Raw genomic sequence first — 15149 nt, forward strand, 5'->3', positions numbered from 1 at the left:
TTATCTCTCTGCCTCTCCCTAACTCTCATTTTTTCTACAAGATTGTAACATTTTTATTGGCAGAACAATTTAGAGTTGGTATTCAGCTTGTGGTGTTCGCTCAGCATTATGCTTACTACCACTGGCTTTATGCCCAGAAATTCAAGGCTGGGCCCTGTATTCAAATACACTAATATATTTAGTTGCCATTTTTAAACGTTTAAGGGGGTAAATGTTAAAAGATGTGTTAAAGCACTATAATGCAAATTGCAGTGCTATAATGCACCATTAATTAAGTCACCACAGGATAAATAGTAATGAGATGCAAAACATGAAAATGCACGCAGAACACCTCATTACTATGTAAATTCTATAACGTGGCTAGTAGGAAACACCATAAGCCATGTTATAGCTGGAAAAATAACCCCAGCAAAAACTACTACTACTACTACTTAACATTTCTAAAGCGCTATGAGGGTTACACAGCGCTGTACAATTTTAACACAGAAGGACAAAAAGATGGGGTTATTTTAACATTGTGGGAGCATCAGGCTGCAAAGCTGTGGCCCATTGCTTCCAGGCTGTATCTTAAAGGGGCTTGTGATTTGCAAGAACAACTACTCCCTCCCCCGCCCCCCACATGACAGTGCCAAAGCCAACCTCCTTATCACAACCCCCCCCCCCCTAAGGTACTCCCCTTAATTCAGTGATTCCCAAGCCTGTCCTAGGGGAAACCCAGCCAGTAAGGTTTTCAGGATATCCATGATGAATATCCATGAGATTGATTTGCATACTATGCTCTTTGGTTTGCAAATCTATCTCATACATATTTATTATGGATATCCTGAAAATCTGACTGGCTGGGGTTCCCCCTGGACAGGTTTGGAAACCTCTGAACTAATCACAACCCCCACCTACCAAGGCCAACCTTCAAAGTTCACTGGTCTCTAGTGGAGTTGGGCAAGAGTGTTCCCCAGTTGTTCCTGCACTTGCTGGTGCGGGGTTCAAAATGGTGTCAGCAACCCCTAGTGGTAGTTTTGTGGTACTACTGCTAGGGGGTCAGGTTTCCATGTATGCACTTCTTTGACTTACCAATGCAAAAATCTGCATTTTCAGCCATTGAATTGGAGCATGTGAGTAGACCTCTCCTGTATATTTGGGCCCTAAGAAGGCATCTAGTTTAGTAGTAGTAGTAGTTTACCTGTGCCTTAATCCTGCTTGTAGACAATGCTTATTTAACTCTTTCAGTCCCTTTGTGTATAGCTTATAGTGCAGGCAAGGCACCATTTTGGTGACCCTCCTTTAAACTGCCTTCATCTTGTCAATGTCCTTTTAGAAATATGTTTTTCAGAACTGCACTCAAATTCAAGGTGGGATCTCAGTAGGAATGGTTACAGATGCATTATTACTTTCCTTTCCTGCAAGTATTTGTCTTGATTTCAGCAATAAACAGCCTTCTGTACCTGTCCTGCTTTCTTGGAAAAGTGTTTGTTAATGCAAAATATCATTGTAATTTGCCTCTCTCTTTTTTTCCTCTGGCCATGATCACTAATAAAGACTGTTTGGTTATTTTTTCCAATCCAATGGAATGTTGGAAATATAAGGGGTCAAAAATGTCTGTCCATCGATCTATCCAGGGGCCTAATAACTCTCTGAAAACTTAGCAGACAAACAGTGAAATGACACATTCAGGTCAATATTCAGCCAGTGGTGATTTTTTTTAAGCACTGATCACCACCAGCTAAATTAGAGCTAGTATTCAATGCCAAGACTTGTCCAGGCATTGGTATTGAAGATCCAGGTCTTCAGCGAAACTGGTTGTTATGCAGACTCTGGCTGATGTTCCTGCTTACCTAACCAGGCAAAGATAGGTCTGCATTTTATGTGGTCCTATCTGCCCAGTTAGGTATGCAAACGAGCAGTGAATATTGCTGATGCCTGCGTAATTGCCAAGTCCATCTCAGCTCCACTCCTGAACCACCCTGGCTCTGCTTAGATTGGGCTGGGATGGTGAGAATCAATATTCTGCAGCACTGCCCAGTTCAGTGCCGCTGAATATTTTCAGCCAGCCAGTTCAGTAGGATGTAAGAGGCCAGGAGCCACAGACACATAAACACACATGCACACGCAGCCATACACATAGAGACATACCCAAGGCATAATGTTTAATGTTTATTAATTTGATCAATTATTTTCCTTATGGGACAGTAAAGCAGGGTGCAATGTGTCAGTGGACTTCATCATAAAGTGTATGGGGACCAACTTACAGATCTCAGTATGTATAGTTTAGAAGAAAGGAGGGAAATATGATAGAGACATTTAAATACCTAGGTGGCATAAATGCACAGGAGGTGAGTCTCTTTCAATTGAATGGAAGCTCTAGAATGAGGGGGCATAGGATGAAGGTGAAAGGGGATAGATTCAGAAGTAACCTGAGGAAATACTTCTTTATGGAAAGGGTGGTGAATTTGTGGAACAGCCTCCCAGTGGAAGTGGTGGAGATGAAAAATGTTTCTGAATTCAAGAGAACTTGGGACAAGTGCATAGGATCTCTAAGGGTGTGATAGGGAGAATAGATGACATGGATGAGCAGACTTGATAGGCCATCCTGCTTATTTTCGAAAGAGAAAAACACCTATAGCGCGACCTAAATCGGGAGATAGACATTTATCTCGCAAAGGCGCCCAAATCGGTAAAATCGAAAGCCGATTTTGGGCATTTCCAACTGCACTCCGTCGCGGAAACGAATAAAGTTGACGGGGGCGTGTCGGAGGTGTGGTGGAGGCGGAACTGGGGCGTGGTTATCAGCCGAGGAGAGATGGGCGTCTTTAGCTGATAATCGAAAAAAAAAGGCATTTTTACCACGATTTTGGGTCACTTTTTTTGGACCCTTATTTTTCATGAACAAATCCCAAAAAAGTGCCCCAACTGCCCAGATGACCACTGGAGGGAATCGGGGATGACCTCCCCGGACTCCCCTAGTGGTCACTAACCCGCTCCCACCAAAATAAACCCCACTTTAAAAACTTTTTTCCCAGCCTGTATGCCAGCCTCAAATGCCGTACCATGACAGCAGAATGTGTTCGATCCTGTCACAGCCTTTTCCTGGGTCAGATGTGGCTGTCGGGTGCAGTACAGGGTCACATCAGTATTGCATTGTGGTGGGTGTAGGGTATTGGGCTCCGTGATTTCATTAGCTTGTGTTACAGTCTCACGATGTTGGTAGTTGGTAGGCTCTTCTCCCATGGTGCCTTTCCCCCTGCCTACTGGGTCACAGTGTGCCCTGTTGTATTTCCTGTTGTAGTCCATGCGGTAGTGGCCATTTTTGTAAGCAAGTTTTAGTTCCCTTTCCTGTGTTAGCCACGTTACAGAACTTAGTTCTTACCTTGAATGTGGCTGAAAGAGGGTATTGTTCAGCATTCTGCCAGCTCTGACCTACTGCTCATCTCAGTACCAGGGAGACTCGTTGCCAGTGGGGCACAACCTCTGATCTGCAGTTAACTGTGAGTAAACGTGGTTATTCCAATAAAGGACGTTTTCGGAGAGATTAGTCTTAAGGTGTCAACTGGTGTGCCAATGTTATACAGCAGCAACAAGTCCTAGAGGCCTGCGTGTATGCAGGTCCCTGGAGCACTTTTAGTGGGTACCGCAGTGCACTTCAGCCAGGTGGCCCCAGGCCCATCCCCCCACCTGTAACACTTGTGCTGGTAAATGGGAGGTCTCCAAAACCCACTGTACCCACATGTAGGTGCCCCCTTCACCCCTAAGAGCCATGGTAGTGTTGTACATTTGTGGGTAGTGGGTTTTGGGGGAGGGGGTTGGGAGCTCAGCACCCATGGTAAGGGAGCTATGCACGTGGGAGCTTTTTCTGAAGTCCACCGCACTGACCTAGGGTGCCAAGTTGGTGTCCTGGCATATCAGGGGGGCCAGTGTACTACCAATCCTGGCCCCTCCCACGACCAAATGGCTCAGATTAGGACGTTTTTGAGCTGGGCATTTTTAGTTTCCATTATTGCTAAAAAAAACAAATGCCCAGCTCAAAAACGTCCATTTTTTTGGAAAATACGGTTTGCTCCGCCCCTTCACGGACCCGTTCTCGGAGATAAACGCCCATGGAGATAGGCATTTCCGTTCGATTATGCCCCTCCATATGGTCTTTATCTGCCTACATGTTTCTGTTTCTATATAATTTGAGAAGGAGTAGAAAGTCTGTATGGTTTCCCACCATGCCCCAATGTTGTCACACCCCTATCCCTGATGAGCTCTTAGTGATTCAGATGTGTATTTTATTTTCTTTGATGTAAATTCCACTGTGAAGTCTAGCGAATGAACCTTATAGTTTTCCTAATGGTTGATCACCTAATGAGTGAACTTTTGAATTTGCTACTGGTTGCTTTGTGTTTTGTGTCCTGGTGATGGAGAAGCACAGCAATACCTATGGCCATGCTTTATATAAACACCATAAAAAAAAAAAAGAAATAATGCTTTCTATCATCTTTACAAGAAAACTATTGGAGATGTCTTAAAGAATATTGCTTTATATGATTCCTGTAATTACTCCCCATAAGAAGCTATGACTTTATAAACAGGGAGACTAGCACCCTGTGGTTAAACTGTAAAATTCATCCTTTGAAATCTGTTAACAGTGCCATTTAATGGCTTCATATATTATATCATATGGGTTAATTTTATTATTTCTTCCAAACCAATGGAATATTTACGAAATGATCTATTCAAACTACTTCTTCTTTCTCTTTCTGCTATAGACAGAGACCACATAGGAGACCAATAGACAGACACACAGATATACCACCTTCTCAAAGGCAATGCAGATACACATAAACATACACACACACACACACACACACACACACACACACACACACAGATATGTACAGACACACACACAGATTTACACAGACACACACACATGCAGAAGGGTTAGCAAGAATGTCATGATCCATACTTTATATGCTTTCCTACATGTCTTTAGTTGTTGCCTGCTTATGCATGATGTTTAGCATGTATGAAGATGTCCTTTATCTGATGCATCTGTCCTGCTTTCAGCACTGGACATTACCCCTTGTGATCACATACAGATAGATTTTCCACCAGGGTGGTCAGCATTTTTCATAAATACCAGCTGCCATAGTTAAAGTAAATCTGGATATTCAGCACTGGTATCTGGATGGTGGCCAGCATTGAATATCTGGCTAGGGTGGTCAGTGCTAGTGCTAACCCCTCCCCCAATTCAGGTTACAGAATAATGGCAGTTATGATATAACTTAATTGTTAAATTAGGCTCTAACTACCAATGCCTGGCTATAATTGAAGTTAATTAATTCCATGTGTAATTGCCCTTAGTCATAAGTCTATAACCTTAGCACGTAATTCTTTTAGCGTACAACTGTTGGTGGGATGTACATTAGAGGGGTATGGGCAGGGGGGGCATGCCTAGCCCATATGCACTAAGGTTAGGTGGTAAAATATGGACTTATGCTAGTATTCTATAATGACAATTATGTGCCCAATTGCCAATATAATGTTTGACCTTAGTGCCCTGGATTGTAGTGCCTAACTTTAGGTGACCTTTATAGAATTACCCCTATCCAAATAGTGGTGACATTCAGCACTGGGGTGAACTGCAGTGATTTTCAGCAGCACTATCTGGATGAAGCTGCATAAATGTGACGATCGGCCCCCATTGGTGGCAGGTGCTACTACCCAGATAAATACTTTTGAAAACTGGGCTCATAGATTTCTGTATCTAACCTGATTTCAGCACTGGACAGCTCCTGATGTCTAGAAATGGATGGTAATAAATCAAACCCCTGAAAGAGAAGGGGCATTGAAAGGCCTGAAAAAGGACAGGTTTTATTTATCTGTACAGGAAGTAGTAGAATATAAGCATGCCCTCAGAGACAAACATAGCGATTACCACCCCCAGCAAAGAGAAGGCTTCTTTTATACTGTGACCTAGGGAAATGATAAATAAATGTATGAATATTGATTAAATTAATTAAGATATATTAACTACCCTTATGAGGAGATTCACCTAAGACAGTATACAACAAAGATAGCTTCATACAAATCTATAAGAGGATGCTAGATGAACTCCTAAAGTAGGGGTTCTCAACCTAGTCCTCGGGACAAACCAAACCAGTCAGGTTCTCATGATATCCAGAATGAATATGCATGAGATAAATTTGAATACAATGGAGGCAGTGCATGCAAATGTATCTCATGCATGTTGATTGTAGATATCATGAAAACCAGACTGGTCTGGTGTGTCCCACGGACTGGGTTGACGACCCCTGTCCTTGAGGATGAAAATATCATTGGTTATGATGATCTGCTTATATCTTTAGATAAAATGTTATTTGTGTGAAAGCTAATCTGGTTTGACTTGGTGTTCCCTTTTTGCTTTCCCGTGAATCATCCCCAGGGTGGTGCCAGGGAAGCAGGGCAATGCTAGTAAACTTTTTGTCTCTTTGTAATATTGCGTGCTTTGTTACTGCACAATAACATAGTCAGTGATAGTCAACCAGCCTACTCATTTATTCCTGTTTATCCTGAAGAAGGATTATCTGAGAAAATATTTAAAAGTTTCTGTGCCTAGATAAATGCTTTGCTCTCAGGGTACTTGTAATTTGGATCTCTACCCAGTGAGGGAATTTAAGTCAGTGAGGAGACAGGCCCAGTGTTTTTCAGGTGCAATTCCTTTATTACAGAGTAATCCTCCTGTGGATTTGAAAAATGTATCTGATTATGTATACTTTAGGAAGCAGTTGAAGACTTGGCTATTTGTTATGTGCTGTTGTGTTTTGGGGGTGGGGGGTTTTAAAATCCATGTTATTGTTATGACTGTCCTTATGCAACACTGTTCAATCTGCTTGACTGAAAGTGATGGGCTATAAATCCATGTATTAAATTAAATTATTAAATTTAAAGGTTCCACCTGTCAGCCACAAAGCACTTGTAAGAGATCTCTCCTTATCCAGAATATTTTCTGTTATATTCTTCATTTATTTTCTGCCATCTTGGTTTGAATAGAGCATCTTTCCATTTAGTTCCCATCCAGCATATCTCTCTTTCCAAATCCAGACATAAAGCATTGCCATAATTTACAGAGCTTCCAGTAATAACGTGGCTACTGCCTGAACACCCAGCCTCCCAGGTCCCTCTGTAGCCTGCCATTCAGACCTATGTGATCATCTATGTTTCCGTTAAGACTGCTAGCTACTACTATAATTGCGGTCAGCTGATAGTTCTATCATTGCACAACAGCCTGTCAAACACACCTGACCATGAGGTTGCTTGTGTTTATGCTAGAATTTCCAGCATTTCATATTACCCATTTTGCCATCAATTTGGATATTCATCAATACTAGTTATTGAATTATTTGAGTAGGGTGCTCTGCAGTAAATACATGTGACTAGGCTGTGCTTCTGCTACTTCTTCACTTTTTTTTTTTTTTTTGCAACATTCAGTCCTCTGGACTTATCTCATGCCTTTTTGAGGTCCATTACTCTTTCAGTCTCCAGCATCTGCTCTGGATGAGCATTCCATTCATCTACCCCCTTTAAAATATTTTTTTTGGCAATGTTCCTATCACCTGGGAGTCTCTTATGAGGGGCGATATTTGTGCTATGCAGAATAAATTGAATCTCTGGGAAGGAGAATTCCCTCATGAAAGGTAGTGCCTCTTTCCCTGTATTCATTATATAGTCCACTTGTACTTGTTCTTTTCACTAGTGGGTGGTCTTGGTCTAGAACTCACAGGGGGTCTTAACTTGTAGGTCTGACAGTCAGCTTAAGCCAAGGAACTAACTTGCAGTGTCTAAACAGGAAGTCATAAGCAAGTATACAGCAAAGACAATGATAAGTTAATAGGCTGACTGTGCTGGCAGAATTAGCTCTCTATCTTTCAAATGCCAAAAAGACTTAGGAAGATGGCTGGTTGCTATTGGAAACTAGAAGAGAGCTAATCTATGCAAGACAAGTTGTTTTTCTGCCTATGTACCTTGAAATTATATATATATTTTTAAAGAATTGAACATTTGTTTAAATTCTCATCTCTTTTTGTCTTTTTCTCTTTCTTTTATAGCCTTTAGGGAGTGGACCACAAAGTCCGGTCCACCAGGATGTGGGAACTAACCGACGTCTCCGCCGAGACCTTTCCATGCCTTTGCCCTATGAGGCTGAGATGATGGGCTACCCTCCCAATAAATCCTACCTTCCAGAGGTCAGCGATGCCCTGTTGGCACGATTGGCTGGTATGCAGAAGGATGAAAGGCTGGCCCAGGCTCTGGAGAGGATGGGCACAGCAGGAAGAACAGAGCAGGGTCTGGACCGGCTTGCACTAAGTGGGCGGGATCAGGATGAGCGGCTGGGTTTGGCCCTGCAGCAGGCCATGGAAGATGGACGACAGGGAGACAAGGATGCCATATACCTAGCCAATCTGTTGCATCTCTGGAATGAGATGAGTCAGGCAAAGGGGTACCCTAATCAGCTTCCTGGGTCTGCCAGGGCTACCAAGATGGAGAATGAATTTCAGGGCCTTTATCCTGACTATGATGAAACTGGGCTAATGTCAAACATGGTGATGACTCCTAGCTCAAGAAACCAACTGAATGCACAGCTGGCCCAGGAGCTCCTTAACCGTTACAGGCAAGATGAAGCATCTCCCTCACGCACAGATCTGGAAGAACCCAATGAGGAGGATGGGCAGATGGATGAAGAAGTTTTAAGGTACCCAGGTTCATAGCAGTCAGATGGGAGTTGATTTCCTGAGCCCAAACTTGCTTCTTCAAAGCCATTCTCCATCACTATGCTCTCTCACTGCAGTTGAGTGCTGGTTGATGTCATCTGTCAAAACCCACAGACCTTAAAGGCAAATAATGAATGAAAGGCCCACTCACTCTCTGCCCATTTCCATTTTCTGATCCTGCAACACCACAAACCCCTATTTTAAATCAGTAATTTTAAATAGCACAATGAAGAAAACTGCAGACAAAAATTAATGTAACCTTCAAAGTATTCATTTATTTGTAGCTAGTGTCCCATAAAGTTCTGTTTTCTTGATGGATCTAATTCCAGTACTCTGTACTTCTCATATCCCAGCAAAATTTTCAAACCCTAAGTCATTTCCCATTTTAGTTTTACTTCTCCTGTCACTGAGGGGGTCTTTTACAAAGCTGTGCTAGTGTTTTTAGCTCACGGTAAAAATCAGCTGGCGGTCAACGCTGAGATACCCATTATATTCCTATGGGCATCTCAGCATTTACCAGCAGCTAGTTTTTACGAGCTAAAAACACTAGTGCAGCTTTGTAAAAGGCCCCCTGAGCATCTTCTGCTCTGTCCCGGGCCTTCTTCCATTCACCTATCTTTTATTGCCTTCAGGAGGCTAGTGTATGGGGGTAATTCTCTATAGATCACCGAAGCACAAATTCTATAATGGCACTTGTGCATGCACTTTACACACCTAATTTTATGCACAATGACCTATAATGGCTGGCGTAAATGCTCACACCTAACAGTTAGACATGTAAATGCTGGCATTCTATAACCCACGCACATAACTGCCTGGCATGTACCCTGACCCACCCACGCCCCTCCCAGGTCCACACCCGCTTTGAAGTTGTGCGCTCTGGAATTTGAGTGTGCAACTAATAAACTCATAAAATACTAGCTAAGGGCAATTACATGCAACAGTGTCAATTAGCATCAATTAACACCAATAGTAGCCAATAATTGGTTAAGGCCAATCAGCAGCTAATTAATTCACAGAAATTTGCATGCCAGTTGGAAATTTGGGCGTGCAACTTTCTAGAATTAGAGGCTATCCCTCCCCCCCCCCCCCCCCCCCCGATATTCAAGCTATTTAACTGGCTGGACATGGCCGCTGACTGAATATCAGCACTTACTGGTCACTTGCTGATTCTGGCCCCGGGATGATCCCATCGTAGCTGGTTTCATGTTGGGCGTTAACCAGACATTTTCAGTGTCACTATTTGGTAAAATGCCACTGAATATGCCCAGTTAGCCCCAGAAAGGCAATTTAAAATGCCAGGAGTCTCTCCTGGCCATTTAAATCATTTTAAATATAGGACCCTATGTTACTATATCTTTCACAGTGCTGTGTCTTCCATGATCATACTGTATAGAAAAACAATAAACAGAGAAATATTGCTTTCTATCACGTTTACAGGAAGATCACTGGAGATGTTTTAAAGAATATTACTTTCTGTAAGTCCTAAGTCCTATAATTATTCCCCATAAGAGGTTATGATTTCATATACACCATCTATTTTAAAAAGAAGTCTTTTAAAATATATTTTTATTGTGGCACTATGTGAATGGGAATTAGGTTTCTAATATTACAGCTTGTGTGAAAGGCCTGCATTTACCCAGCTTTGCATGTAACCAGAATGCACCTTCTTTCTTCCTCTGCAGGTATTTGGTGGGTCGAATCCTGGCAGGCATCATTGGAAAATCCCAGCACCTCCCAAGGCGAGATCTCGGCCCGCTGGAGTTCCAGGGACCTGCCAAGCGTCTGCGTCGCTCCTTGGATGAAGAGCACCTGCCTCAGACTAACCTGCTGAGGGTCAAAAGACTGGGAGATGAAGATGAGGAGCCTTCTGCTGTCTTGGGAGATGCCACCTACCGGCTCCAGCGTGCAAAAAGGCCAGAGGAGCACATGGATGAGCCGACCAAGGCACTCCGCATCAAACGCTACGCTAGCTATAGCGACCCTGAATTCTCTGAGCAATTCCTCAAGTACCTGCCAGAATAAAGAGGGCGAAAATGGGCAGGAATTGACAACAGGAAGAGTGTAACCAAAAAAAAAAAAAAAGATAAGAAAAAATATATAATATAAATATATATATGTAAACGTACAGAATAGTCTCTTCTTAATGAATGTATCTCATTCTGTATAACATCATGCAGATGACTGATGCAGTTCAAGGGGCAGGAGATGGTTTCTTGATTATTTTTGCTTCATTTTTCTTTTTTAAAGCATTCTTTAACTGTACACGTATGTGCATGTGTGTTTGCGTTCCAGTACAGGCATTGGAAAAGCCGGTTTGGATTTGGGTGGAGAGAGAGACCCCAAAAACTGTTTCTGGAGATGGGATATCATCAGAATGGCTTCCAGTTCCCAAAACATTTACATATAGGTGCCCATTAGTACACAACTTCCTTCTCCTGAGATCTTCTCAGCTCAGTGGTTAAAAATCCTTTTTATACAGACTCAGCTTCTGTAAAAAAAAAAAATGTGTTAAGAAGCTCAGACACTTTTACTTAGCAGTAGCCGAAGCTGTAACAAAATGGTCTTTACTGGAAAACTGAGACAAATGTAAACTGGGAGTCATGGAGCAGAGCGAAATACCACCATCCCCCAAAGAGATCACTGTTACACATGGACCAGCACAGAACACATTCTGAGTGTCCTCAACCATTGCCACTCTGCAGTGAGTCAGACAGACAATGGGTAACCAGTTAACCGAAATAACTGTGAGCCATAAGTCATAGAGCAGAGACACACATAGGCATCACCCAAAGGAAGGCATATTATCACATTAAGGAAAGTCTAATAGGCAATTCCACAAATCACCAGAAACAGATCTAACTACATTCTCTGGTTTTCCTCTTTGCTAGTTCTCTTTTATTTATTTATTTTTGCCAAACTGCAGAGTCAAAATTGTATTATTTATTTTTTTTGAAGTACAAACTGGTGCCAATAAAGCCTATCATGTATTTTAGTGTAGCACAACTCAGGAGTCTGATGTTTTCGACAGTTTGTGACATTACCAGAGGGTGAATATACAAGAACATTTCCTCCCTTACCTGGAAAAACATGGTTCTGGGACACTAGGCTGCTTGCAGGATTTCTCTGTCAGTTTATGTTTCAACGTTTTTTTATTAACACATTAGAACTTGAACATTTGCAGAATACAGAACTTCTCTGTCAGTTTTACAGAAACTTTAACTATAGAGGCAGGGATATAATTCACAACAATAACTTTACTGGAGAGAAGTGGGTTTAGCAAGGCTAAACAGGAATAGTAAGGCATTTATACAAGGGAAATAACCAGTACATAAATATAATGATAAATAGAACCTCCTTTTAAATAGCAAATGTTATTGTAAGACCGGGGATTTCAGTCAGTATGTTTTCAGACTGCTATACCTGAAAAAGTATGTGTTACTCATAAGTTTAATTCAATAACACCATGAAATAGGAGGATGTTGGGGCCCAGTTGGAGCTCGTACTGCTTTCAGGTAGGATTCCAAACTACAGGTATAATATTATTACAGTTGGGTTAGTATGGCCCTTCTGTTTAAATTTAGGAGAGAATACCTTTTTTTTCTTTTCTTCTGCAGTAGTACACTTTTGTCTTCTTCAAAGACGTTTATAACAGTTTTTCCTATCTTCCACTGTCTATGAGAGGTACAGTAGATAAATTATCCATAGCTAAGTGTTTTCATTTTGGGTTTTGGAAGAAAAAATAGGACTTACCTGTTAATTTTCTTTCCATTAGTCCTTTCCACTATTCCAGAACCTGTGGGATAGTTGTGTCCATCAACCAGCAGGTGGAGATAGAGAACTGAAAACTGAGCTTAGACATATCTCTCTTGGCATCCAGTCCAGCTCCTCAGTATTTACATAGACAAGCAGTAAGGAAAAACTCAGAATAAACATAACAACCTTAAACAACTCACTAATCTAACACTAACCAGATGAGCAATCATGTATGGACCTCTCTCATCTCTGGACAACTTATACAGAACATGAAATATACAAGAATCACCATGCAAGGTGACAGTCGTTATTTGACCCACTAAAATCCTTTCTGAAGACTTGCCTGAAGAAATGCTAGGCTGTGCGCAATCTGAGCAGAAAAGGAAGAAAATCTACACTCAGAATACCGGGCCTCAAATGTCCTCCACATCGTTGCATACTCCGTGGATGTATTTATGAGCCTGAAGTAAGGCAGCAATGACTGAATCAGAATAACCTTTTCATCTCAACTGAGTCCTTTCAATGGCTAAGCCATAAGACCAAAGGTACACAGATCCTCCATGAGCACCAGATCTTGCATCAGTAGGCAGTGTACCTGAGGAAGATGGAGGGGACCCCCATTCAGTAGTTGAATCAGGTCTGTGTACCACAACCTCCACAGCCAATCCGGGCCTACAAGAATTATTCAACCCCAATGCAATGTGATCCTTTTCAACATGCGGCCTACCATGGGTCAAGGAGGGAAGACATACAGTAGATGTGATTCTGGCCAGGACTGCAGTAGGGTATTGATCCCCATCAAGCCGCAGTTCTACCCTTTACAAACCCCACCTGATGTGTGGCTACACATTTTGTGATCTATTGGCAATTAACTTAGCCAGTATTTTAATGTCCACACTGAGGAGAGAGATTGGACGGTATGAGCTACTAAGCCAAGAGTCTCTCAAGAGTTTCAAAATTGGTAAAATAGTTGCCTCCCTCATAGTGCTAGGGAAAAGGCCCATGGTCAGGGACTCATCATAAACTGCTCCCAACACCAGGGCCACCTGCTCATCTAAAATGTTATAAGACTCCAGAGATAATCCATCAGGCCACAGAGTCTTATGACCTGACAGTACCCACATAGCCTAGGCACATTAAATGAGTCTAATTCTGCCGGTCACAAGGTGGGAAGTGGCAAATCTGCAATAAAAAGCCCTCCATAACATCTAGGTCAGTATCCCTACCAGCATATACAGTAATTCTTGAGTAACTTCACTATAGAATGATTTTCTTTAATGGTAGCCCCCACTGGGTCGTGCAGAAGTGGGATAAAATGTGGCCCTGCCTCAGCACAAACCAGTGTGGCCAAACAAGTGCCCATCCGATTCCCATATCGGAATAAATGATGGCAACTGAATTGTAATGTAATGAATCTTCTCTGATGAATGAGGCTATTTAATGCATTTTGTAATCTACTATAATAAAACGCACCTCCAGCATTCTGAAGCTGACTCCGTGGCTTCAGTTAAGGGTTCATAACAAGGGTTCGTAACATCGTAAGTCTGTCACATCTCTCTCTGCCCCTCCCTCACGTCAAAACGTGATGACGAGGGCGGCAGACCTATCAGAGGGAACTGCGTCAAAACGTCATGACGCGAGGGCGGGGCACAGACAGATGTGACAAACTTACGAATGATACGAACCCTTCAATGAAGCCACGGTGTCAGTTTCACAATGTTGCAGGTGCGTTTTATTACACTACATAGCTCATAAGTCACAATGTCTAAACTTCCTGGCTATGTTTCTCCCTAATTTTGCAGTTAAACATCGCAGGGTGGCTGCAGGGGGGGGGGGGGGGGACAGAGGACAATTGCTGGGTGGCTGGAGGGGGGACAGGGGTCAGAGGAGAATCCCCTTTGGAATGGAGGAACAAGGTCACAAAGGAGGGCCCCATTCTGTCTGTCCTCCTCCTTACCCCAGTGATCCCCCATCCCAAACCTCCACCAGTGCTCAATCCCCAGCTGTCTTTCACCCACCAGTGCTTGATGAGTGTAAGGAGGAAGACTCTGGAGAACATGTTTATGTATGTGTGTGGGTTTGGTAAAATAACAGTTCACACTAGCTCCCACCCCCTTCTCTCCCACTGCACAGTTCCATTTCCTTTTTGTCTATAAATTAAACCCTGCTGAGTAACATAAACTCTCCTATTATTCTCCAAACAAGAAAAATCCCTTGTTGTTGGCCTATCCATCAGTAACACTCTATCATAATAAATTGTCAAATATATAATTGCCTAAGCTGAAAAGTCTTATGATAATTAATAGCAACTTCTCCCCCCCAAAACCAATTTTTCTGAGGGTGAACAACTTCCCTTTCAGCATGATTGAGGTAAAGTTGAAGTGTCTTCTTCTCTCGCCACCATGTTCTGTAACACACAGGATTAACAGCTGATGATCAATAATCACATTAAAGATTGTGAAGGAAGCTACCAGTCCTCCTTAAGCTCACTCAATTCCAGGGTCACATTAAGAGGCCTAGGCCTGGTAAACACATCCACAAAGGCATGATTCAGCCAAAGGAAATAAAAACCCAGGCCCAGATCACATCCATGACAGATATATTTGAAAGACCAGAGGGGTAGCCATTAGATAGGAAAAGTTT

General features: G+C 42.4%; 1 protein-coding gene across 1 annotated transcript in view; it reads left to right on the forward strand.

Annotated features, from left to right (window-relative positions):
* LOC115462387 (proSAAS-like) overlaps positions 1 to 11717 on the forward strand; it is a 36171-nt gene extending 24454 nt beyond the window's left edge. The window contains exons 2-3 of the mRNA XM_030192394.1: positions 8088 to 8731; positions 10436 to 11717. Coding sequence (XP_030048254.1) covers positions 8088 to 8731; positions 10436 to 10775 — 984 coding nt within the window. The 3' untranslated portion in view covers positions 10776 to 11717. The remainder of the gene's footprint in view (positions 1 to 8087; positions 8732 to 10435) is intronic.
* The last annotated feature ends 3432 nt before the right edge of the window (positions 11718 to 15149 follow it).

This window comes from Microcaecilia unicolor, chromosome 2, assembly GCF_901765095.1.
Source record: "Microcaecilia unicolor chromosome 2, aMicUni1.1, whole genome shotgun sequence".
Classification (NCBI taxonomy): Eukaryota; Metazoa; Chordata; class Amphibia; order Gymnophiona; family Siphonopidae; genus Microcaecilia; species Microcaecilia unicolor.